Consider the following 26,867-nt stretch of genomic DNA (forward strand, 5'->3'; position numbering starts at 1 on the left):
AGCTGGGATAACCACATTACACAACTTTGTAAAAGATTGGCTAGAATAACCTGTCTCTTGAGAAAACTTAGATCATGTGTGTTTTAACACTTTGATAATGACTTACTACGGGTTGTTTCACTCGCACAGCTGCTTTATGGTGGTTCACATTTAGCTCAGAAAGCATTTGTTTGGCAAAAGAAAGCTCTTAGAGCCATGCTAGGATTGCAGATCATGAATCCTGTAGGGATCACTTTTCCAATTTAAATTTGCTTACACTGCCATCCATGTACATTCTTAGTAATTTAATTCATAAAAAACAACCTCTTAAAATTGTCTAGCTATTCTCATCCATACAACACGAGGCACAAAAACAACCTATAGTCACACCTCAAATCAGACTTTCAAAATCTTGAAATAGCCATTTTAACATCCAACATATTTTCTTCAACAAGCTTCCCACTTGTTTTCGTGAACTTTCTTTAAACCAATTAAAAAAAAAAAACTACTGAGTTTTTAAAATCAAATGGATTCTACATGCAGTAAGTTTTTTTAAATAGTGACACATCATGTTTAGATTCTAAATAGGATATTGTAAATATTGAATTTTATAATTGATGTAAGATCTATTTTTAAGTACTATTGTATAATTTCATTTTTAAGAGTTGTTAGCCTCCGGATTACGTTTGAATATTTATAATGGTTTAAATACCTGCATTCAGTAATCCATTATGCTGCTTGTGGCTACTATTGTATCAATGCCTATTACAAAATGTTATGTTTAATGGCTGCAATAAATCTTATTGAATCTTCATTCTAATGAAAGATGTGGCACTGGAAGGTCAAGTAAAATATCGGCGCTCCTAGATAGTGAATTAGCAGACTTGGAAGAAGGAAGACGGACGAGCGATAGGGTGATAAGTACCTACTTAAGCCTACTACAAAACAGAGGCAATAAAAAGGCATGGCGCTCCATACTTCCCCTCAACTCGCATTTTATGGAGAACCTGCTAAAGAGTTCCCCAGCAGAGACGTTATGTTGTGTGAGGAACGATGACGTTTTTTCTTTCGACATGCTACTCATCCCCTTTTTTCTTCAAGAAATGTAACATTGGGTTCTATATATAATAGACTTCCGAACCAAAGAAATCCTGGTGTATGACAGCCTACATAACAATCATAAAGGAGCTGCAAATAAACTGTTGGACTTCTTGCGTTATGTAGTGGTCAACAAACACAAGAAAGTGTTAACCACTAGAAAATGGAAAGTTAAAGAGCACCTGAGGCTACGCCATTTTAACAATCTGGACTGCCGGGTAGTTCTTTGTCTTACAGCAGAAGCATATGCCGCCGACCGAACCATAGGGTTTACTCAAAGAGACGCCCAGTGGTTGAGACAAATCATGGTCGAAGAATTAAAAAGTGGTAGAATTGTTTCTCGCCAGAAGCCACTGCCACAGATACCCAGTGTTAGTCTCCCACCAGCAAAGAAAGGCCGGAGGAACATTGAAAGGTGCACCTCCCTCATGTTCACTGAACTGACTGGACGGATGAGAGATGTAGGAGACAGGGCCACAATAAGAGAGGACGAGCGGAAGACGGCAAAATGAAACACCCAAAAGCGTTACCAATCATCACCTTCCTCAAGTACAAGTTCCGCCAGCTCATCGGCATCGGACAGTTTGTCCAATACCACAGTTTCATCAACATCTACAAAATTAGAGGCTGGACCCACTCCTACCGAGAAGCAACCAGGGTACCCTCTAGAGGTAGCATCGGGGGAGGGCGAAGGCAGTTGTAAAAATAAAAATTTGCAAAAAGAACTAGACGCTATAGTCAATGAGGTATTGGAGGACAAAGGAGCTAGCAATGTCAAAATTGATGACCCAGCTATGGTACAGATTGACAAGGACTGGGAGGTTCTGGAGATTTCGGAAGGCGCTGTCACATTGGAAGACGAATACCCACCAACCCCTGGGAGAACCATAGGTATAACCCTTCCTCCTTCAGACTCAACGCATTGGGTAAACTACATAGAAGTAGATGAACATTCAGTGGCAAAGGCAATCCACCCAGCAGAAGAAAACCAATCAACTACCGAACGAGTCGTAGACCCCCCGACACACAGAAGCCCTATAATGGTAAAGAAACCTCTGAACTATATTAAGTCAACATAAATAAACAGGAAAAGAATCAGAAAAACTGCAACGGATGAAGAAACAAAGACAATTCAGAGAAAGGAATGCTGGCGTAAAATACTGGAAGTCTGAAGATATTACTAAGACTAAGTAAATCAAATCAAATCTTTATTCATCATAACATGAGTTGCAATTCATCATAACATGAGTTACAATAGATTTTGTCAAGATATAATCATGTAAATACCTTAAAGACAACTCAAAACATGACTAGGCCTACAGCATGAAAGACAATTGGTTTAAAGGTTTTCAGACAATAAAATAAATAAGTAAATAAGCAGTTCAGACAAATGCACCTGGTAAAGAATTATTTTGTTAACTAAGTTAACTTAATAAATAAATAAATACATAAAAACTGGTGTATAATTTAAAAAAAGCAGGTAGGATACCGGTAAAAAAATAATTAAGATTATCACAGTGGCTCAGGCAAAAATTCACCTAAAATCAATAAATAATTTAAGTGATAAAACATGCAAATTAGGCTACTAAAAGAAACTTATAAAAAATGTAAATGATGCAACAAGCAATATTGACTAGGTGAAACTTAAAAACTAGATAACAAACTCATTAGGCCTGTTATACACTTCAAAAAATTCATCAAAGCTGTAAAATGGGTGTTCATTAAGCATTAAGCCAAAATGTCAAACTTTGTTTCAAGCGATTGAAAGGAAGGTCTAAGATTCGACATGCAAAGCAATCAACAAATTTCACAGATATGCTAGCAAAACTTCTTTGAACTGTGGTAAGTCTAGTGTAAGGCCTGTCCAAAGTGTTTCTACCGATAGTTCAATGTTTCTCTGACACTTCTTGTGTTGAACAAATCTGGATTTTGTTTTACAAAAATAACACATTCTAGAATGTAAAGATTAACAATTGTCATAATACGAGTTGTTTTGAACAAAGGTTTACAGTGGGCCCTACTCCTAGAATTAGTTATTCTGACTGCTTTCTTCTGGAGCTTCAGTACAATTGAGATATGACTAGAGTTTCCCCAAAGCAACAACCCCCCCCTGTATTTTTCAGGCAAAGCAACAATCCAAAATTTAACAAACTTTGAAAAAAAGGCAAAATAGGCTGATTTTACATACATATGGGGCACAAACTCTCTGAGGCGTCTAATTAAAAATAATACTCTGGACAGTTTTTGACTCAAGTTACAAATATTTATTGTGTTGACCAGCATAGATTACAATTCAGATATATACCTAACAGTTTAACGCTGGATGACAACGCTTTTTCGTTCTCAGATGTAGACCCAAGTCTTGTTTTGTTGTTTTTGTTAAACAAAAGATATTGTTTTGTTAAGAGAGAAAAACTTTTGTTTTAATTTTTCGAATAAGGTTTTTTTTTTGTTATTACTAGTATTGAAAATAAAGGGTGCTGTTATACGAACATGTTAAGTGTCATTTTACCTGTTAGCCACTAGGGCCCGATAAATGAATGAGAAAGGTATTTTTCTTGGATAAAAATATAAAAAGTTTGGATGAAAGAGAGAAAAAGAAAAAAGATTGAACAATGGAAATGAATACAAAAAGTACATTCATTATTCATATATATAAAAAGATGCTCAGATTAAAAGAAGTTTTTTTTTTTGTTATTAAAGAAAAAGGGGGGTGTAATAAAGTGATAATGATACACATAGAATGGTGCCGTTTTTCTCCCAGTACATTTCCCTCAGCACTTTTCCCCCAGGCAATTTCTCTCAGGACAATGTGCTGGGGAAGGAGCTCAGTACCCGGGCCCGGTACTGAGTACTTTCCCCCACCCTTTGTGGGTAAAATCCGTGCATATAAGGGAGGGCACTTGGGCAGGAGAGTCAGTTGGGCCTTCGGGCCCGACCCCACCGGATGGGCATGTTGAGCCCCCATTTCTTTTTCCATTCTCCGGTACAGGACAGGTGTGTTGAGCCCCCAGCCATCCTTTGAATCTTCCTCTTCCAGTCCGTGCAATAGTGGACAGTATATTATAGGAGATTCTGTTTTAGACTGGGCAGTTGGAGCCAGACAGCCGACGAGAGGTGTCAGCAGGAGACAGCGCCCCACATTGTGACGAGTCTACATCACTGTTAGAAGGCTGGGCAGTGGGAGCCAGACAGCCGACGAGAGGTGACAGCAACGACAGGATGCTCTCTGGGAGGTACTCCGTTGGGACATCACTCCAGAGGATCACCAGGAACAGTACGGTGTTGAGCACTGAACGCTATCCTAATAGTTGCCTAGGTACTACAAAGCCATTACATTGGAAGAAATTTCTGTAAATGTTGTAAATAGTGTATAATAAAGCAGATGAGTTTATCGCAATCACTGAGTTGTCACTAACCCAGGATAAACCCCTTGAGGAAAAAGAAAAAAATACTTTGTAGGAGTTGGGAGGAAAATTCATTTGGAACGGAAGAAGGTAATAATATTATTATTTATTAAAATTTTCTCCTTCAAAAGAGAAGACTTTCTTACAAGCTAGTCATCGGGCGATGAATGTTGGCATTGGATATGTTTTTTGTAATAAAAAAACGTATCACTGACCTTATCCTGCAATCAGCGGTAAATTGAACAATTTGAAAATGTTTTAAAACACACAGTGAAATGATTGGTCAGCTACAGAGCTGCAAATAAATGTTGTCATTCTTTCACAAATGCTGCAAGTAACTGGCGAGGAGTCTCGTTGTGGCGTACATGCGAACTACAAAGCTGTAGCCATGCAAAAACTGCCTTTAGTCAAAAGATTTCCCTTGTATTAATGACCTAAACAATCGTTGATACGCTGAACAAGCAATGTTTTCCTTCCTTTCTGCTTGAGGGGTAGATGCTCACACTTGTTACACCATACACACCCATCCAATGGTGTCGTAATGTCCCCTCATACAGTTTACCTAGATCCATCTTTTGTGTTCAATAGGGGAAAATAAATGCAGTCCTTAAAATATTTAATTAATCTTTTGACATTTTTGAAATGAAAAACTGTTATGCGCTTTTTTAGTTATTTAAGTTAATCATTTGACTCCAACCCACTTGGCATTTTCATTTTATCGATTATATCAATATTCAGTAGAATCAATGATGACTCTTCGAAAACACTTGAATCGTATTTGAATAATAGGAAACAGTATGTGCCAGTCAATTACAGTAATTCGAGCTTGAGGGACATGGGGAAATGTGTTGTACAAGGATCAATGAATGCTCTGTCAGTAAATGCTGACTAACTCTTTGCTATGCAGTAGACCCTTTAGACTATCCTGACCTTTTCTGTAATGAGACTAAAACCTAATGAATCTAATAGTATAACAGTAAAACCTTTTGAAAAAAATGATTCAAAATTAAACTGGGATTTTCCAGTATAGAACATGTATGTAAAAACATACAGAGTAAGATACGGTACCATATTCATCAAGGGAAGGGATGCATTTTTCTGGGTACCTTTATAATGGCTTATTTGGGTCTTTATAATGACAACCTATGATGTCTTTATAATGGACCTTTGGGGCTATTCTAGTCAATTAAACTATATTTTATAAACCTAAAAGAAAGTTATTATACTTATAGAATCGAGGGGTAAGCAGTGTAAAATAAGATTTAATATGTATCAAAAGAATAAAAAGTCCACTATTTTTAAAGTGAATGTTAGTTCCCATCAACATAAATGAATACTGCTTACACAGTTGTTTCATGGGATACTGTCCCACATTATAAAGTTACGACAAAATCAGTGAGTTAAACACTGCTATACCAAACAGTTCTAAAGACATAGACCAAATTTGTATTATTCATTTTCCCAGCGGCTAGAACTAGAAAATTATTTTAAGTTATTCTTTGTAGCTTTTTTTCTTGCAGTTATTCTTGGCTATATTATTCTTCAACATATTTTGGCACGGAGTGTGTTATCTCCATGGAGCATGTTACATGTTCCTTTTATATTATATACACAGAATTTTAATACGGCCCTGCATACGTAAAGATTATGGTGTGACATTCTCACGAATGTGGGAAAGGTAGCGGGCACGGTTGCCACCTTTCTCACCCTGAAAATACCATATTGGAAGAAAAATATATTGGAGAATGATATAGAATGTGTGAAAGAACAAAGGCTACGAACAAGGTAACTTAGTATGGTTTGAAAATTTTATTTAAACATTAAGGAGGCACTTTAATGTTCTCTAACAAACGTTCTTTTAACTCTTGATATTATTCTCTAGTCTGCTTTACATTACTTACTTCAGAATCGTATATACATATACTGTAGTGGGTATCATTTGTGTAGTATTCAGCTACAAGTGGCATTTTGTGCTCATCATAACATAGGAATTATTAATAACAAATAACCAGGTATAAAACATTTTATTTTTCACCAATATGGAATAAAACATTTGACAAGAAAAAAAAATAAAACTTAAACAAATATTTTTACTTTTCTTTTCAACAAAATAAATTCTAAACAACAACATAATAAAAATAAAATTAATTTTGAAACAACCATCAAACGATGCTTACAAACAATGTACCAACTACTTTTAACAACACTCAACACTTGATAAAGATCATATAAAAATAATGTAAAATGTAATATAATATCTCTGAAAATATTGAACTTACGTGTATTATTGCTTTAAGTACGAAAATATAAACTATTTCTTGTATTTACAAATATTGAAAGACATCATTAACCGAAATAATACTTCTGAACCTACCTTTGTTGCAACTTTACTCTGTTTTGTAAATAAATACCGTGAGTGTTTTTAGAAATAATGTGATTTCCAAGAAACTATGACAATTTGTACTCAAACCTTTAATATTGATAAATTTTTATGGTATTATTTAGCCCATTAATTAAGGTTAACATAGCAACAAAGGTTTAGGATCAAGTTATTGTTTCAATAGAAAAAAAAATAAATTACAAAAAAAATAGTAATTTATTAACATTTTGTGAATTTATATTCCCATGATTATTGAAAAAATGAAAAGACATAATTTTAAGACATAATCATTTTGTTATTTGTGAATTTATTTATTGGCTATGCTAAGGTTACCAGCCACGACTAAAATATTTGTGGCATTCTAAAATGTTTGGAAGTAAAACAATCTAAACATAAACATGATCATTATTCTAATGCCTTAGCAAATTTGAATGACTAATTAATAGTCAGACATCAAATTGAAACTAACTACAATTTTAACTAATCTTAATACCTTTCAAGACCAATCAAAGACCCTTGCATGACAAGAACTATGCCAATCTTAAAATTCCCAATACTTTTCAGTCTGATATATCCTTGGGGTAAAAATTTGATAAACCTAACTAAAATTTCCCTTTTTTAATTAATTTGATTTCAGTTAAGTACATTTGTAAATAACTGAGCTTGTCTTTAAAAAGTCACAAAGTCCCATTGTATTACCACTTATACATTATATTGATTGTAAGCAAATTATTGACACAAGGGGATCTGTGCAACAAAACTGTGCATTTTAATAGTGTTCAAAACATGTTTCAATACCTTTATACTTTTCATAGATTATGTTTTTTAAGACATTTAGGTGAATAAAAATACTAATTTACAAAAAGAATTTGTTATTTTTGTTTTGAATTAACGGCACACCATAGAGTGATTTACTTAACTCAATCAGGTTACAATTATCAACAGAGTAGCCAATTGAAATAGTTATTTGTGCAACTAGTGAGAAAAGTGAGCAATTGACTCACTCGAGAGAAATCCTTACTCACGAGCCGTAGGCGAGTGAGGAATGGTTTCTCGAGTGAGGCAATTGTACTTTGAACTCGAGTTGCACATTATACTTTTCCTACAGTTACCATAAAACAAATAAATTTGTGAAGAAACATAACCTATTTTTACACAGAAGTGAACTTTTAATATAACATTTAATGCGAAGTGACAAATACAACAGTACAACAGCTGACCAGCTGATTTACAGCCAGTGCTGCCAACGTATTTCGCGCGCATACGACGTTGCCTGCATGTTACGCGCTCACTATTTCGTGCCTTCACGTTGCAAATCTGGAGTGAGACAAAGTAATTAGAGTGAGACAATGTTAACATTGTCTCACTGATGAGCGAATTGGCCACTTTGCTTTCTCAAATCAGTGAGAGAACATGTACATTGTTAGGTAACTGTAGGAAAATGCATTTACATAAACTATTTGTCTCTTTTAGCGAATTTCCCTTTTAGGGAAGTAGCTATTACCGTAGGTCTCATGGTAAGACTTAGGCCCGGGACCGATTTACATTTTCATTTTAATGTCCCCAGAGGCCAAAAACACCATTCGTTCAAATTTTTATATATGTATATATATATATATATATATATATATATATAGGTATATATATAGATTTATATATATATATATGTGTCCGTGAACACGATAACTTGAGTAATTTTTATCCGATTTTGATGAAATTTGGTTTGAAGGTGTAAGGCGGGATAAACTTGAATGAGTTCGCGATTCAGCATGATCGGACCATGGGAACAGGGTTTTATGGGGGGTTTTATGGGGTAAAAATGGGTTTTTCTCACTTTTTACCCTCAAAACACAAAATTTCCCAATTTTTCTCTAAACCTTCTTAAAGAGCTTAAAAAAACAAACAATTCAGTATATCAAAGTGTTTTTGTACGGTTATTGGTTACGGAGAAAACTAAAAAAATGGTAAATTTAAAATTCCCATGTTATTCTTATGGAGAATATTGTAAAATGTTGTAGTTTGCTTGTTTATGGATATATTTTGATCAAAGTTGGCAAATTTATTTATTTTATAGTAAGCTATCAATATTTTACTAAAAACACACTACTTTATTAGTTTCCTTGTAGCAGCAAACCTAGGTACTCGTTAAACCTAATAATGTTATTTAAATAGATCAATTGAAAATCAATTCGGACAAATGGAAATTCGCTTGGACGGCAGATTTGCTGCGGCGGGGGTATTTTACAATCTGACTGTGGTTAAACATTCAACTGATTGATCAGCTAGCTGTTAAATTACAATTAACATCCAAACCGTTATAAAGAAAGTTGGTCATCATCACTGGATCGTTGAAAGCTAACTCTAAAAATAAATTAAATGCTAGAGGGCAAAGCCCTAAAGAATATTACCTTTTTGAATCAGTAATATTACAACTATTTTATTTCTCAATTAATTTGATTGAACATCAAAATAAAATAAAATCTTCTAAAAGGAAACCTATGTATATTTCTCAATACAGTAGAACCCCTCATATCCGGCCTTGGTTTTACCGGTCCTCTGTTTATCCGGCCCCTTCCAGGAAGCCAATATCAAAATTTTTTTCTCACAGCTTACGGACGTTTAGATGCAACCACTAGTCTTTGTGACTGCTCAAGTCATAAAATAAATTGTTCTCACTATTTATCTGTTTGTTTATACATTTATTTGCTGAGTCACGATACTCAGTTGAGCTAGTAGGCCTAACCTCTTATCAGTTGGTTGATTATTTCCAAAGTGGGTTTAGTACAGTACAGTACGAGTACGGTACATTAATTTTTGTATTTCACAAAATGGTTAAGAATGTTGAGTAGAAATGCAAGTACCATTTAGGTCCTAATGATCTTTAAGTACAATTTATTGTAATTTTTACCTCCATTTAATATGTTTTGTTACCTGGAATCATAATATTTGTGCATTCATTACTTAATGACTTTAACCTACAAATATTTTTTTCCTTTATTACAAACATATGTTTATTTTTCTAAAAATAATCCCAGATCAGAATTAAATGATACTTTTGATTGCATATATTGATTACCTATTATTATTAGGTATGAATTGTCATTTTCATAGTAGGTTGGTTTATCCGGCCAAATCGTTATCCGGTCAGGGGCTTGGTCCCGTGGTGGCCGGATATGAGGGGTTCTACTGTACATTTTGTTTAAACATGAAAATAAATTAATAAAACAACTTTTAACAATACATACAGCTGATTCAAATCATTAAATAAAATCACAACAAAACACTAGCGCGTGTAGAGAATGAATGGAGAACTGATTGAGAGTGAGGGAAAGTAATTTTAGAGCGAGGGAAAATCAGCTGATCGATTTTCCCTCGCCCTAAATTAGAGCTTGGGAAATGACTACTTTCATTGATGTCAGCTGTTATCGAAAATAGTTACTTAAGTTACGGAGTGATGAAAAACCCTTTAACCCTTATCACATTAAGTATATAGATTATCATAGCTGAAGTAAAAACAGAAAACTTCTATGCTGATAAGTATGAAACGTCTGAAATCTGTATAATTGAAAGCTCCTTTAAATCTAAGCTCCCTCTATCTCTTCTCCACTAGATTTAAGAGATCAGATCATATTTAACCCATGATCATGTACTTTACTGTCATAATAGTTATTGGACAAATTCATAAATTGGTTCTTGCATTTGGACAAAAACAATTACTGAGAAAGTATTATTATGAGAAAGTAAGTCTACAGCCTTGGAAAAAACGTTTAGTCCAAAGAAACAATATAACTTTGCAATTGTACATTATTTTTATTCCAGGGTCTACAACAGATCCTTTGTGAACCCCTAAAACCGCTGTGTTAGTTCCATAAACAATTTAATTAAAATCTATAATCTTTGTAAAAAAAATACAATGATACAGTAAACGTTTGATTACGGCTGTGGTCCAATGCTCTGGGAATTTCTCGGTTATCCAGATTTTTTGTAATATCATATGTAGAGATGTTGATTTTGTGGAGATGACCTTTCACTACTTCTTTTTAACTGTGCACTTGAATACATTATGAGGGAATGGCTTAAAACAAACCCAAAAAATATTACTGTTGGAATAAAAAAAGATGACATAAAGTTAAACTGTTTAGGATTTGCTGACGATCTTGCTCTTCTAGCTAATAACATCCAAGAAACCAAGCAACAAATAAAACTACTTCAGGAAATAGCCCAGAGCATAGGTCTAAAAATTTCTTTTGAGAAAACTGAAATAATGTTAACAAAACCACCATTGGCTAACAAAATCAAAATTGGAGAACATTGCATCAAAATTGTAGAAAATTTCAAATACTTATATGAAGTTATAACATACAATCTTAAAGAAAATCCATCATGGCAAAATAGAATTAATAAATTAATCAGAATGCAACATATTACTAAAAACGCATACAACAAAAAATGCCTATCAATAGCAACAAAATTGAAACACTACAAAGCAGTTATACTTCCAAAAATAACATATGCAAGTGAAACTATATTTAAAACAGCTAACACTGTAGCAATAGATAAAATACTAAAAATAGAAAGAAAAATCATCAGAACATGTACAAACAACAAATATCAAATAGATGGAGTTTGGAGACTGGCCTCAAATAAAACTGTATATAAGGAAATAGAGCCATTGACAAGTATAATTAAAAAGAAAAGAATTTCATTCATTGGACATCTTTTAAGGACACCAGAAAATAGAATAAGCAATAAAATAATTGACAAGTTGTGGAATAGCAAGAGTGACTTAAGGTATATTACAGAGATTAAGGAGGACATGAGAAGGTTGAAAATATCATTAGAAGATTTGGAAAATAAGTCAGAGGCGCTTGCAGTACTCAAAGACAAAAATATCATCCTGCCAAAAGGAGCAAACAATCAGAGACAAGGAAGAGTGGTTTCGGAAGAAGAAAGAAAACAACGGTCGGAAAGAATGAAGAAGTATTGGGCGGACAAGAAGAAGAGACAGAATTTAAAAAGAATCTAACCATTATATTGACTTAAGTGGTCCAATGCTGGCCATACAATAATAATAATAATAATAATAATAATAAACTTTTGATTATCTGACCTAAACCAGTAATAAGGCTCCTCGGCCACAATACAATTTTGGCCGTCCGACAGGGACAACCACATTCCAATAGTGAACCATTAGATGTTATGAGCGCTTGCCCACACACCGACAGACAAACGAAAATGACAAACTGTCGGCCAGCAGTCGTCCACTGCCAATGTGATCAACGACTGTCGCACAACTATTTGGAACACGTGGCTAAATGGGGGCTGGCCCACACCCACATAGCAATTTTTTTGGCGAATGCCATCCGTTCTCCCTATTAGTCCTAGTTCTCGCTGTGCCTTCTCGATGTGCACTACACATATACTGCTTTTGTATTTTTGGAATCAATTGAATAGTGATCTTTGTGAGTTTATAATGACATCAAATGAATTATTATTGATAATTATATTTTGATTTAATTAGCAAGACCAGATCTGTGGAACAAAACATTAGACGATTATAAGGACAGGAATAAAACAAAACTTGATTAATTGGATGAATCCAGCACTTTCCCTTAATCCTACGCCACATAATTCAGCACCACAGCAGCAACATTGCGACAACATGTTTGGGGTTCATTGTTTTACTATTTTGACAGCTAAAGTGACCACTGTTATGATAGTTGCACAACACATACATTCACTCACTCGTCCACGACTATGAAGCAACTGCTAGTTTACTCAACTACTGCTAGTTGCGTGAGCAAGGACCGCACCAGCGATATAAATATCGGACAATATAAATATTGGATGATATAAATATCGGACAATATAAATATTGGATGATATAAATATCGGACAACACAGTGTCAGGCGATCAAAATCGTATTGTCAGTGAGGGGCCTAACAAGGTCGAAAGAGCCGAAAGGTCAGATGACATGGAAAATAATAACCCAATGTAAAAATGTAAAAAAACCCTAAATGAAATTTATTAAATGAATTTCTTCCATATCAAAACTGTTCAAGTTTGTTTTGGATTAAAACCACTAACTTTTTCCATTGTAAAACATCATCACAAATTTCATAAAAATTTATCAACAAAGTAAATATACCATTACTGTAATTTCTAACTGTAAATATTAGATAAAACAAAACTATAAATGCCTATTATGCCTAAAAGCCTGGCACATATCTTTAGAGTACAGACAGGGGCGGCACACTAAAATTTCCCATCGTCCCAAGGTGGGTCAGATAAAACCAAAGGTCAGTTTATATTGATTTGTGTTTATACATATTAAACCCACATATTTTTTGCAAACTTGAGCAGTGTATGCTAAGTATTATGTTTTTACTCGTTATTAGTGAGCCTTCAGTTAATTTTTTTCACTACAAGATTTCATGCCTAGTAAAATATAAAAAAAACTTAATTCTATAGAACCATTTGATTCAAATCAAAGACATACACTATTAAGTAGACACAATGTAGTTGGGAAATCTGAATCTGAGATCAAATAATTAACATAGCATTGACACGGATTGGTAAATATTTGAACCCCTTGAAAACGTCAATGTTCTGTTTCATAAGTTTTATTTGTCTTCAGTCATAACATAATCGAAAATAATGAATGCTGTTACAACTCAAACATCGTTTAAAGTCTAAGAAGATCTTAAACTTGTTAGAATTACAAAACAGAATCAGCGAGCATAATCAGTGGTGATACTATAATGTCCAAGGACTAACTGTTACTAACTGTTGTTGTACCCTGTTACAAAGCACAAGTAAAGTTAATACTGTAGTTTTAAATAAATAAGGGATTTATGCTAAAAAATGTAAACTGCCACACAAAAAAGTCTCATCTTAAATTAATTAATTTTACAGCTGCCAAAATGTATAGAGGCTAAGAAATATTTCTATATAGTTTAGTTATTGATTTCTGAGTACAGTAGCTTGTTTGGATACATGCTTTACCAGTTTCAAAAATATTATCCATCGTATGGTTGATCATAAAATATACCTAGGTCCATTTAGATAGGGGATTTTTTACATATAACACAATATTCTGTACAAAAAAATGCTTAAAATCAGTTTACTAGGAACACTATCTAAAACAATAATTTAACCTACCTGGCTTATAAATAGCTAAACAAATGTTTTGAAAGAGATCCTTACTCATGAAATCTTTATGGTTCAGGATTTAAAAACTCTATCAAGACAACATCACAAAACCATCTAATACATTTCACTATTTACATCAGTATTTTACACATTTAAAACATATGTTAAAACTTACAGATGCTGCAATAGAAATCAAGTTAAATGCTAATTCTGTAAAATAATTTTGATGTGTTAGAATTAACCAGAGTTAGCAAGTCTGGTTCTGGTTCTGTGGTTTACCTCTTCATTGAGTCTATAACCATCAGATCTTCTTCAGAATCACCACTGTCGTCGTATTCTATGTCGCTATCATCATGGTAAGCGTGTGTTACCAGTTTTTTGTTTTCTTCTGGATCTACAAAGGAGTTAAAAGTTAGTGTAAGTTGTAGTGATGTGTCAAAACTGAATCTCAAATCTCAAAACCATCAAAACTTTGGAAAAGTTTTGGTTTCAAGATTCGATCTGCGAGTTTCAAGATTCAAAAGTTTTGAAATTAAAGATATATTTTGGAAGTTCTGGTTTTGAAATTGCACCAATTGCACTCAAGCTGGCAGCAGAGGAGCAAACAAATCATCAGTAACACTGATATAACAAGTAATATAGAGTATAAACTGCAATAGGTATCAATCCATATCATAAATAAATATTAATACAGGAACAACTTACTTCCCATAAAGTTTCTTATCGGTACAAACTAAATAAATTATTTTTAGGTTTATTTTATTAGCCATATATTCAAACTAGTATGTCAGGGTCCAATTTCTTTCAGTTCTGATTGGATAATAAACATTTTATTATTACCTTTATTTTTTTTGGAGCCTTGAGTGAGCAAATAAAAAAGTTTCGCATATCAGTTTTGAAATTTGAGATTCGGGATTCGATTTTTTAAATTTTGGTTTTGGTTTTGAGACTTGAAATTCCTGTTTTCGACCATCACTGGTAAGTTGAGAAACATTTCACAAAAACAGAAAAGTTTATGATCTTAAATAGTTGGTTACTGTTCTCAAAACCTTTTAGTACTGGGCCTCGGGTTGCCAGGAAAAGAAAAATTCCCCCACGAGGAAGGAGGGAGGGAACGCAATTATCTCTTGGACCCATTGCGTCACATGCAAACCACGGGCCTGCCTCAAAATACCGAATTAATTGGGACAGTACCCCATTCAGATAATCAAAAATTCAAATAATTGCATTTTTAATAAACTTCAGAGTCTATTAAAGAAAATAGGCCAAGTCATGCCAAGCTTTTACTATTGCGATCACAGAACATGTCTGCGATGATTTTGCAATTGGAAAATTTACGCTTACGCAGCCACAATCACGGAGTACACTATGATTTTTCGTGACCACGGGAGATGATGACGGTGTCAGCACGACCTTGGGATATATTTAACATTTTGCCATGATCGCGAAAAACGATGAAGGTGTTACCATGACTGCGGTAAACGATGATGGTGTCTAAACGACCGTGGGGGATATATTTATCATTTTGCCGCAAAAAAACTATGACGATTTTTCTGTGACCGCAGGAGTCGATGATGGTGTCAACACAGCCGTGGGATATATTTATCATTTTGCCTCGATCGCAAAAAACGATGATCATGTTTCCGTGAGCGCGGGAGATGATAATGGTGACAACCCGATGGCTTCTGCTTTCTTTAATATAACGATCATTACTGTGGTTTTTAATTTTTAAATTATTTCAGTAAGCAATTTGGATTATTGGCGATTTGGATGGTTGGAATTTGGATGATTGGAGTTCTACTGTACTTGGACGAGGTCTGAGGTGTAGAAAAAAATACTTTGAAATATTAATGTTATCAATTATCGAGTTTAAGATTAAACATCTATGATTAGGAATCTTATAAAACATTAAGATAAGTCAAATCATTCTCATTAGTAAACATAGTAATCATGGCCTATTTCATCCTTTGTCCACTGCTAAGATTGCAACCCTGACACTAATTACCAACTAGCCTATTATTTAAAATTGAGGAACAACAATTCAAATTCAAATAAAAATTTAACGCAGCATTTTTTTTTTTTTTTTTGACTTTGTTATACAGCAGTTTCTTACCTTTCAAAGGAGATCGGAACAACTCCTTTTCTTCTTCATCATCAAAAAATGATGTTTTCTGAGGTAGTAAAGAAAATCCATCATCCATACGTTTTCTCTTCTTACAGATCAAGTAACAGCCCAAGAAAAGTCCGAGGAACATCATGCCGACCACTCCTAAAACAAATCAAAAATACAACAATTAGTATACACGTACAATTATTTCATATAAGAAATTATAACAAGTTGGTCTGGGTAAGATCATGACAATTGCAAAATAATCAAAATTTGAAATTACAGTCCAGAAAATCTCTTACTCTTAAAATAAGTTTAAATCTCAAACTCTTAATGGGAGTTTCAAGAGTGTCAAGAGTTTAAGTGCTAACTCTTGAAATTTTCATGAATTATTTTAACAAGATTTGAAACCCATTACAATAATGTAGTTTTGGTTTCTAGCACACTTTAAATTTAGATGGTGATCAAAATGTAATTGAAACTGCCTGCTGTAACTGCCACACCATTTCTGTTAGTGGTCTTTAGCATTGATACACATAATCCAAAAGTATGAAATAGAAACTTTCCCCAATACAACAATACAAACAAAATTAGTTAATAATAAGTTTTATTCACAAAATATTTATCTGGAGAGATAGGTCCCTGAATACTGTTCCACCATATCCCTCTCGAGTCGAGTCCTGCATTAAGGTACTGTCTCCTTTGTTCCCAATATATCATGTATTGATTTATCAGGTGAAGTTCATAATCCAAGTGCATTAAAATAAACAAAATGCAAAATGCCAAGCTTTAAAATGTTAAAGTCACTGAAAAAAAGCTACGGTACTTATTATTTCCAAGAGCGTGTATTCTAAAACCTTCACTTTAACAAGTTGTTCATTTTCCAAGGCCTGCTCCAAAAAGTGAAGATTAAGTGTTTAGGATTGTGATGCTAGATGGGTTTTTTCAATAGCTTGAAAGTGTGATGTATTTCAAAATAAGAGTTCTGATCACTTGGAATCATATTTTGTTGGAATTCATTTACTTGGCAACAAAATAACTTGGAACAACGGTATGATAATGTTTGGATGACGATCATTCATAGTTTGCTTGATATTCCTCACACATAAAAACCAAGATGATACGTAAATGTGAAATCAAACACACACCTGACAAAAATATGAACACCAGCCGAGGAAGCCCCATGACGCTCTGGTCCTTGGACAGCCTGAAGACTACCTTCTGAGCCTTCTGATGAACTACTCTGACTAGCTTAGTAACCAAGTTGAACCCTTCAGTAGTAGCATTGACAACGTACTCTCCTGGAAAAAGAAACATAGGAGACGTTAGGAAAAATTATCTTGAATACTCAAATTTGAATAAAAAAAACCTCAACCGCCATAGGCTTTAATCTGTTGCAGAGATCTAAAGACAGTGAAGTAACATTACCGTATGTGTTATAAGAGCAAGCTAATACTAAACTATAAGCTCTAGAGATCCTTACGTATGGCAACTAGAAATAGTGCTGATCTTGGTACCCCAAGATGTAGGCTGTCAAAGTCTCTAATTGTTTTCCGATAATTGGTATGAATATATCCATCAAGTTACCAGAGACCCTCTAAAATCCTTCCCAAAAGGTTCTTTCATGAGAAAAATTATAGTTTATTATAGGCTAAAAATATTCGCTACTTCCTCAACCTATCATTTTTATTTTGACAAAGGCTATGTTTTGTGCGCTAAGTGACTGCATAAACTACATGATATAGTTAAATTTGTTCAATTATTAACCTATTGTTTGGCAAAATAAATAGATTGCTAAAGGATAACTTAGGAGCTGAGGGAAAGTTAAACAATATAACCTGAGATATACGTCTATTTACGGTATGTCATTCAACTTAAGGAATTTTATTTGTTTACAAATCTTATTATAGGAGTCATGCAAAATCATACCAAAATAGACTCTCTAAGGATGAGCCTGTACTTTAATTAAATGTTTTCCATGCCTTTGATGGTACATTGTGATATACTCTTTACAAACAAAAATGTATTGTTTTCTGTCATAAACACATTGATTTGAAAAAAATCTCAAATCTCAAATTTTAGTTAAAGTTGATATCATACAACATTCAACAGTTGAATTTACACAACTTATATGTAAGCTTACTTAATTACGGTAAGTATCCATTGTTTGTTCAGTAATCAATGAATTAATCCTAACATTTACCTGGAGGAAGAGGTATCCAGAATTTGCCATCAACATCGGTGTTTTCAGTGAAGTTAGCAACCTTGACTAAGGCTCTTGAAACAGGATGATTTTCAAGGTCAATGACATAACCTAGAAACCCAAAGAAGCAGTTGTTAGACCCTTTTATAAAATTGTTTCAAATTATGTTATCTTCTTTTGAACTAGACAACTTTTTATGGGTTACAGATGTAAGTTACATGAAAACCCCCTTTTGCTGTCCTAGGATTTATGCAATGAATAATAATATATACCTTCTTATCGTAAATGTCCAATTTTGTCACAGTTGATTAATATTGGAACATTATAGCTCCTCTTTTGAATTCGATTATCAAAACCAAAAACACATTTCATCAAAACTATTCAGAGTTTATAAATGATATTTCTAAAGACATGTGTTAAACACAATGATATGTTTTTACATCCAGAATTGAAAAGCCTAATGACTCATTGAAATTAGTGATCTCTGATCTGAGATAAACAGGATTGACAACACAGTATTTATATTTATGTTACTTTATTATAGTTATTACAAATACACCGTGTCCCAAAAAAAACTGAACAATTTTAAATTGTTATATAATACGTCCAGGCATACCTAGTCTACTTTGAAGGTGATCATATGATAAGTGAGCTCATGAAGTTTTGTTCAATATCAATTGTAACTATCAGCTGATTCATTGAAAATTGAAATTTAAAAACATTGCCCTGTCATTAAGCAGGCACCATGAACGCACGAGAGAAAGCGCAATGCGTTGAGTGGTACATTCAAAGTAAGTCAGATATTACAGTGCAAAGAACATTTTAGAAGACGCTATGGTCGACGTCCTCCATCACGGAACAGCATTCGAGCCTGGTATGACAAATTTATGTTAACTGGAAGCTTACAACATTTAAAAGGTAAAGGTAGGCCAAAAATCCAAAATGAATTAATTGAAAACGTGCAACAATTATTTCTTCACGGCCCTCGAAAGTCTGTTCGCTGTGCAGCATGTGAGTTAAATTTGTCAAAATTATAAGTTTATAAGACAGAAGTTTCCGATGTCCAAGAATTGAGGCAAAGAATAAATGCAGCCTTTACTAACATTACTGACGAAATGCGCCATAGAGTGTGGGCTGAATTGGACAGACGTATTGACTATCTTATTGCAAACAATGGCAACCATGTTGAAAATCATTAACACATATGATATCAAACAAAACTTAGGAATATTTGTGTCAGTTAAAATGTAATTAGTTTATCGTGTGATTGTTAATAAACTTTTTATAAGTAAATAAAATTGTTCAGTTTTTTTGGGACACGGTGTACATGTACTGTATCAAGAATCAATTATAATACTGTACACATTAAATGAGTGGATTACAAAAAAACTAATTTTATAATAATAGCAGCTGAACCCTCACAAAAAACAAATATTAACAACATTAATAAAAACACAAACCATTGATATGAAATCAAATTTTCAAGCAAAGCTAGTAAAGAAAGCCTCTAGAATCAGTGTGTTACAGTTAATTTGTTATAGTCAGCAAACTATAATACATAATTTGAAATGATCATGGTTAGTTTACATAGAAAACAAGTTTTGACAGGTTAAGTTGAAAAATACTTGAGTATTTTTTCATGCTCAGTTATAAGCAACAAAAGGTTTATTCTGTTTGACTTCTGACAAGAATATAGTTATTTGTGTAACTAGTGGTGAAAGTGGCACTTTGCTGCACACGAGAGCAATGATCTCGAGTGCAGCAAAGGCCTTTTTTACTCGTGTTACACATTATATTTTTCCTACAGTCACTATAGAGCATAATTAGTCTTTCAAACACTATACAACACGTTTTTAGGTTCAACTGGCAACACAAATGGTGCCCTAGAGAAAGTAGTACCCGCGGTCCGTATCACTCCACTATTTTTCCTCGGCAAGAAATGTGCTCCGCGTTTTGAGAATATAGTTCCGTATGTTTTTGTAATTTGAAGTGGTTTCCGCGCCTAAAAAATGCTTTAAAGGTATTTTCTTGTTTTTGAAGATCGTAGGAATGTTTTAAAAACGTTTAAAAGAAAAGTCCAGAAAGTTCAGAAATACCGAAACTATAAAAACGAAATGACAGGTTAAATCGTAGTTATAATAGTCAATCAGCTGCTCATAGTATTATTATCTTTAAGTGTTGCCAACCTATTTCCAAGCGTACACGGATTACGTGCATAATAAAACCACACTGTTTTGTGTTGTTTCGTTGGAATCCTGATGTGCGGCAAAGTATAAACCGTATGACAAAGTATAAACCGTACTGCAAAGTATAAATATGCAGCAGTTAGCAGCTTTCTGTACTATAAACAGTACAAGGAAGCCAACTTTGTCGGGTGACTGTAGGAAAATGTTATTTATTGGATAGTGTTACCTTGGAAGTATCCAACCATACTCATTTAGAGAACAATAAAAATAATTCTAAAAATTGAATGCAAGACAGTTTTAAACTGTAGAAATATTTCACAGATTTGATTATTAATCATTGGAAACAAATCATTAAATAATTTTAAATTATGATAAGAAAGTCCATAACATTTGACCCAAACTATTAGGAACAACCTTAATTTGTAATTGAAAGTTCCATATTCCCGATGGTATACTATTTATTTAACACAGTACAAATTATGTATCTCATTCATCTAAACTCCCACAAGTTGTGTATTAATGACTTTTTTTAAATAAAGTTCTGCTTGTTTACCTGAAGCTGGGTTTTCCTAAGGGCGGAAGCGGAGAGCGGAGAGAGGAACGGGGAGAGCGGAAAAGAGATTAACATGGTGTTCCGCTCTGCTTCTAGGAAAACAGTAACATTAAATTACCTCAGACAAGTGGAGTCCGCTCTCCGCGTTCCTCTTCCCGCTCTTCACTTCCGCGCCTAGGAAAACCCGGCTTAAGAAAACTAAGGTCAGAGGCTAATTGATACAAAAAAGATGCCGTGACATATTGTTATTTCTTATAGGTATTCTAAGATTTCTTCAGAGAGTATGATATGGAATTCCTGCTCTCTAGGAAGAATGAAGAAGTCACACACTAGGACAAAATATAAGTGTTTTATTGTGTTACCTTTGTGTATCAATGAACCACATGGCTCTCTCTTAAAATAGAAATAACGATTTTTTCTAAATAATGATTTCACAAGGTAGTTTTATCCCATAGAATATCAACAACTCACCTGATATGCCAGAAACCTTATCAGGAGTAAGGATTTCAGCAGTGTAAGCATCGATGGGCAAAGTCTTCATGACCACAACATAATCCAGCATGATACCAGGTTCAATCCTCACATCTAGTGTTGTAACTTCATGGTGCTTGCATGTAAACTGATACAGGAAATAATATAAGTTAATCTATAATTTCTTTTATTTGGAAACTTATCTAGGCTACTCTATCGATACACGTTTAATTTTAAATGAGTTCCCGTCATTTTTTTTCTAAATTTCTTATTTATTTTAACTCCAAAATGTTGCTAATACTAGTTGACTAGCTTAGACTTTATTTAAACATTGTTCACATTTTTAGATGCTATTATGATCCACTACATTGGAGTTTAACTAATTTATTTTAATGCAAAAGAAGAGAGTGGCACAAAGTTTCAATACAAATTTTCTGTGAAAAACACAGCCTTGCCTACTAGACTATATCTTGACTAGTTTTGAGGTATCAATTCTCAGCAGTTACGTAGATTTGTACTTTGTAGGATTGTTTTCCAAATCATAAATCAACAAAAATTGTTTACTTTGTTACATTATTGAGACATTACACAATGTCTATTAATTTAACAATTCATTAATTGAATAATCAAAATTGATTTAATAGTCAATTAGTTGGTGATTTGATATCGTTCAGCCTATAAAGTGCCATCAAGTTATTTGTATACACCTTCAAAACAGGCAGATTGAATGAGATGCACGATGGGAGGTGAAATACTTAAAAAAATATTGTTACAATAAAACCCACTCATAGCTTTACCTGTACTTGGTATGGTCCTGGAGATAAGACGATGTGAAAGTATGCGTCGTTGGGAGTAACGTGATATTTGTGTCGGGAGTTCTCCACTTGGACTGTGGCTTCTCTCATGACCTCACCTCTGTCATCGATCACCCGTCCTCTCAATCCTGAAAACACGCAACACTTGGACGTCATGAACTATATGCACTGTGTTGGATGAATTATTGTACATCTTTTGCTTTTTCCGTGGATGTCTGCTGGGCGGCAAGACAATGTGACATTCTAGAATATCCTTATAATTTTACTACTAATTTTAAATTTTTAACTTCAGTTGATTAGCCACACTGGTTAAACCTGCCTAACGCTCCTTTCACACTATTTGTTTTCACTTGTCCTACTGTTGGGCAGATCATCGTGGATTTGTTGCTATCTCACTATCCCATTTGTAATCGGACGGTTAAAAAATCAGACACTCCCCTTCACTCTGTTCATTGACATTTCTGTGGAAAGTCTTGTATAGTTACCTATGGATCGCGAAGAAATGATTGCTGAAATTTTTACTTTACAGGTACAAAAAATAAAATAATACTTTAGGTGGCAAAAATAAAAAGTGACTGTCTCAACTGGGTTCATCCAATCAATTTGAAATGTGAGGAAGTGGGGATTTCATAATCATGCTTTACTAAAGTAATAGAAACATATGAAATTAATTGAACTTTGAAATACAAACTGTTTAAATAATGCGTACGTTAAGTACTAAATAAAACAAATAATGTTCTCTGGGCAAGGTATAGTGATAAAACACATCATTACTCAAATTGAACAATTATTACTCAACCGTAACGCAACTTTCTACTCAACAGGTGAAATTAAAACATCAGAGTCAAAAACATCCATAATTTTAACTATATAAACAAAACTGCAATTCATAACAAAAACTAAATAATTAAATAACCAAGTATATTTAACTCAATATCTAATTAATATAAACTGTAAAAACAAAATATTCTCAAAACTATACGCAACAAACTGCACTGCAGGAGGGCTCCCGACGACTAACAATCGTTTAGTGTGAATGGGGCCATATGGTCACATGGTCCACTAGCTGTACACCCGATTAATACTCGTCCGGGAGTCGGCTTCCTGCAGTGGCACCTTCCGGGCGTTGCCCGAGTGAAAATCGGACAAGATTGGTAATCGTATAATGTTAAAGGGACCATAAGCTCTAATGGTCAACTACAAATCCGATTAACAATTGGACAAGCAAAATCGGATATTGTGAAAGGAGCGTAAGGGGTTGACACTAGATATTTATCAGGTTGATAATTACCAACTATGTCAAGCAGTATTATATTTTATTTAACTTTATATAAGTATACAATTGGACGTTTTAACTAGCCCTATCCTGTTACTTGATAACTTTACAGTAATCCTAACAAGATGTCGTAGCCTGGCCGGATATATCATGGAAAGGACCTAGAGGATAAACGGGATACAAACCTTGACTGAAGGTTGATAGTAGGCCCATGAAGGAGGATAGGGTTGATCTCCACAGGTCAGGAATATCTTCTATAGGCAAGTATTGGCAACAACTAGCTCTGGCTGACACCTGCAATATCACACCTAAGTTATATGTTTGACTATAGGTTTTAAAGTAGTATACAAATTGTTCCTGCACTCATAAACTTGGTACACTACTTTCACAAATGTTTTTCAAGAAGTGTTTAAGAATAAGAGTTGTTTAGCCATGCCTAAATTGGTTTTGAGGACTTTTCGAGAAAATATTTCAGCTAGGTTATGTTTGGAAATTAAAGTTTGCAGGAAAGTTTGGGGCTCCTTTGTATGTTTAAGCCCCATGGACTCCAATGTGTGCATGCATAAAAGCTAGTAACTCTAACAATGGAAATAGATTAACTTTTATTCATTCTTAAGTGTTTGCACTGAAGAAAGAACGGAATAGATTGGGGTGAAATAATAAATCAGAATCAGTTGGAAAACTACCACCAGTTGATATCATAAAAAAGTAACGGAATTAAAGTAACATGGTGAAGCAGGTGGAAGAATGGGACCCTTGAATAGATGATCTCACACAAGTGGGGGTTAGTGACGCTATATGTTATTGGTTGGATTTATGGATTATGAATAGTTAACAAACAGTATTAATTTATTGTACTACAACAATATGGTGCATCACTGTTGCCAATCTACATATTAAAATTTAAATCATTATATCAATCTAAATGAATAAATATTACAGGTACACAGCATCTCTTAAAGTAAAATATATCAACTGGACTTTATTAATCCAGAATGTACCAATCGGTAATGCTTTCATTCCAAGTCTCATTAACCTGAATAAAACATGTGAATGGCTCAACTAACATTCGTTTGAGATTTAATTGATCCTTAAATTACCATAAATTTGGTTTCTACCCATAACTCAATCTAATAGAAAGAAAGCAATATATTTAATTTTGAAATGAGTTTTAAAAATTACATAGAGATGTTTATATACCTAGAGGTTTTGTTACTCTAAATAAAAATGGATGGTAACAAAATACTTTTTAAATTACAAAAGTCATTGAGCTTACCACAAGGGAGCCAGTTTGGTCATAAAGGGTGTTTAGCAGTCTTTGCTTCCATTCAGCACTGTCGGAAATGGAACATCCTTTAGATGGCTGTAACAGAATATAACAGCTATACAGAAATTTTAAACAACATTTGACAGAGCTCAAATGGAGTAGGTATCTTGATAAATCTAAACTCCTTAGGAGTAATAAGATTTGTAGATGATAATTTAGATTGTGGTCAGTTTTTCATTAAAACCTAAACTTTTGACCAAACAATGTAGGCCTATATATTAGTTTAGATAGTGAAATTGGAACCAGATCTTCCTAAATTAACCCTCTATTTTACTTTTTAATAGAGGTGATGTAAATTGCAAATCCATAAATAAATATCACTGCAGCAGATCTGCAAACAAAGCAAACTTCCATTTGCGTACTTGGCTGTTTGTTTACCGAGATATTTACTTAGACTCATCAGATTTATTTCTTGTTTAAAAACATTGTATTGGGTTTAATTAGTCTTTAGGTTTGCTGCTTCAGTGAAGGAAGTAAAGTGTGTTTAGTAGAATATTAGTCAAAAAGTTAAGTATAAAATAAATTAAGTTGCAAAATTTGATAAAAATAGGCCTTTTTTCTATAAACAAGCTTATTACAACAGTTTACTTATTTTCCTTAAGAATAACATAAGAATTATAAATTAACAGTTTTTTTTTTTTTTTTATTCTCTCTGTAACTAATCAGTGCACAACACCCCCATACACTAAATTAATTGATTTTTTAAGCTCAACAAAATGGTTTAGAAAGAAATTGCAATCCATATGTTTTGAGAGAAAAAAATGGGAAAACCCTATTTTTACTCTATAAAGCCCCCCCCCCCCCCCCCCATTCTCAATCTCCTGTTCCCGTAGTCCGATCAAGCCGGTTCGCAAACTTGTTCAAATAACGTAGGTTTACATGTCTGTACCGGTACTAAATTTCAACAAAATAGATCATTTTCACTCAAGTTATCGTGCTAAAGGACACATATATAAAATTTAAACATATGGTATTTTTGGCCTCTGGGGACATCAAAACAAAAAAGTAAATCGGTCCCGGGTCCAGGTCTTACCATAAGACCTGGTAGACCGAATGAATCAGAGGACGATTGGAGTTATCGAGGTTATGGTTACAGGGTTTCAAAATAAGAATAACAATTTATGTAAATTCTTAGGATACTATTATTGACCTTAAGATGCTTAAGTAGACATACCATCTGTATTGATCGGATTTATCCATAGCTTAAGAGTCTTTTTCAGCCCTAAGAAAACACTAAAAACATACCTCGGAATTCCCTTGCTCCAGATGGAATTTGTAAAGATCTATTGTCGAAACTTACAAAAAATCTTAAAAGTAACGTAAATTGAGTTACTTCTAAACATTAATAAAACTATTTTTTTTCATTTTCAATTTTTATTTTTTAGAAGTATAAAAATAGGTGGTCCACACACCACACTAGAGGACTCTGATCAACAACAACTGCAACATGTTTTCATAATGACCCTGCGCTACACGCCCATCTACACCACCTTCCCGCCCGAAGGCTATACCCCCAAATCGCAACTACACCAAGGGTGATGAAGACAAAGTATAAGTCGGTAGTATAATTACAAAGAACATAACTGCATATTATGCCACTCACAGTGAGCTGCAGAGTAAAATTAAAATTCTGTGTTCTCACTTGTTGTACTACTTTCTGTGTTTTTGTCACTAAAATGTAGTTTATGTTATATCCAACACTGTCTACAACTTAAAAATGGGAATGGAATGGCTATATCCATAAATTAATATTATATTAAAAAGCAAAAACATGATTAGTGAAAATAAAATAATCTTTCCTTACATGAAATGGAATATCGTTTGTTCCAGAAACAAAATTATGCCTCATCATTGTAAAAATCTTCTCAGTAACTTCATCACTAGCACCAGACGGAGACCTGGAAACAAACAA

At 33.8% G+C, this 26,867-nt stretch overlaps 1 protein-coding gene across 1 annotated transcript in view; it reads right to left on the reverse strand.

Moving 5' to 3' along the window:
• Window positions 1-13,282: 13,282 nt before the first annotated feature.
• The window catches only part of LOC128999160 (carboxypeptidase D-like), an 87,042-nt gene continuing 73,457 nt past the window's right edge, over window positions 13,283-26,867 (reverse strand). Inside the window, exons 16-24 of the mRNA XM_054425538.1 lie at window positions 26,760-26,853; window positions 24,905-24,991; window positions 23,814-23,922; window positions 22,335-22,480; window positions 21,538-21,685; window positions 18,328-18,438; window positions 17,273-17,425; window positions 16,131-16,286; window positions 13,283-14,411 (exon numbers count right to left, since the gene is read on the reverse strand). Of these exons, the coding sequence (XP_054281513.1) occupies window positions 14,293-14,411; window positions 16,131-16,286; window positions 17,273-17,425; window positions 18,328-18,438; window positions 21,538-21,685; window positions 22,335-22,480; window positions 23,814-23,922; window positions 24,905-24,991; window positions 26,760-26,853 (1,123 nt within the window). The 3' untranslated portion in view covers window positions 13,283-14,292. The remainder of the gene's footprint in view (window positions 14,412-16,130; window positions 16,287-17,272; window positions 17,426-18,327; window positions 18,439-21,537; window positions 21,686-22,334; window positions 22,481-23,813; window positions 23,923-24,904; window positions 24,992-26,759; window positions 26,854-26,867) is intronic.

Source organism: Macrosteles quadrilineatus, unplaced genomic scaffold, assembly GCF_028750875.1.
Source record: "Macrosteles quadrilineatus isolate MER2022 unplaced genomic scaffold, UCM_ALF_1.0 Scaffold_7__1_contigs__length_78375512, whole genome shotgun sequence".
NCBI classification, from domain to species: Eukaryota; Metazoa; Arthropoda; class Insecta; order Hemiptera; family Cicadellidae; genus Macrosteles; species Macrosteles quadrilineatus.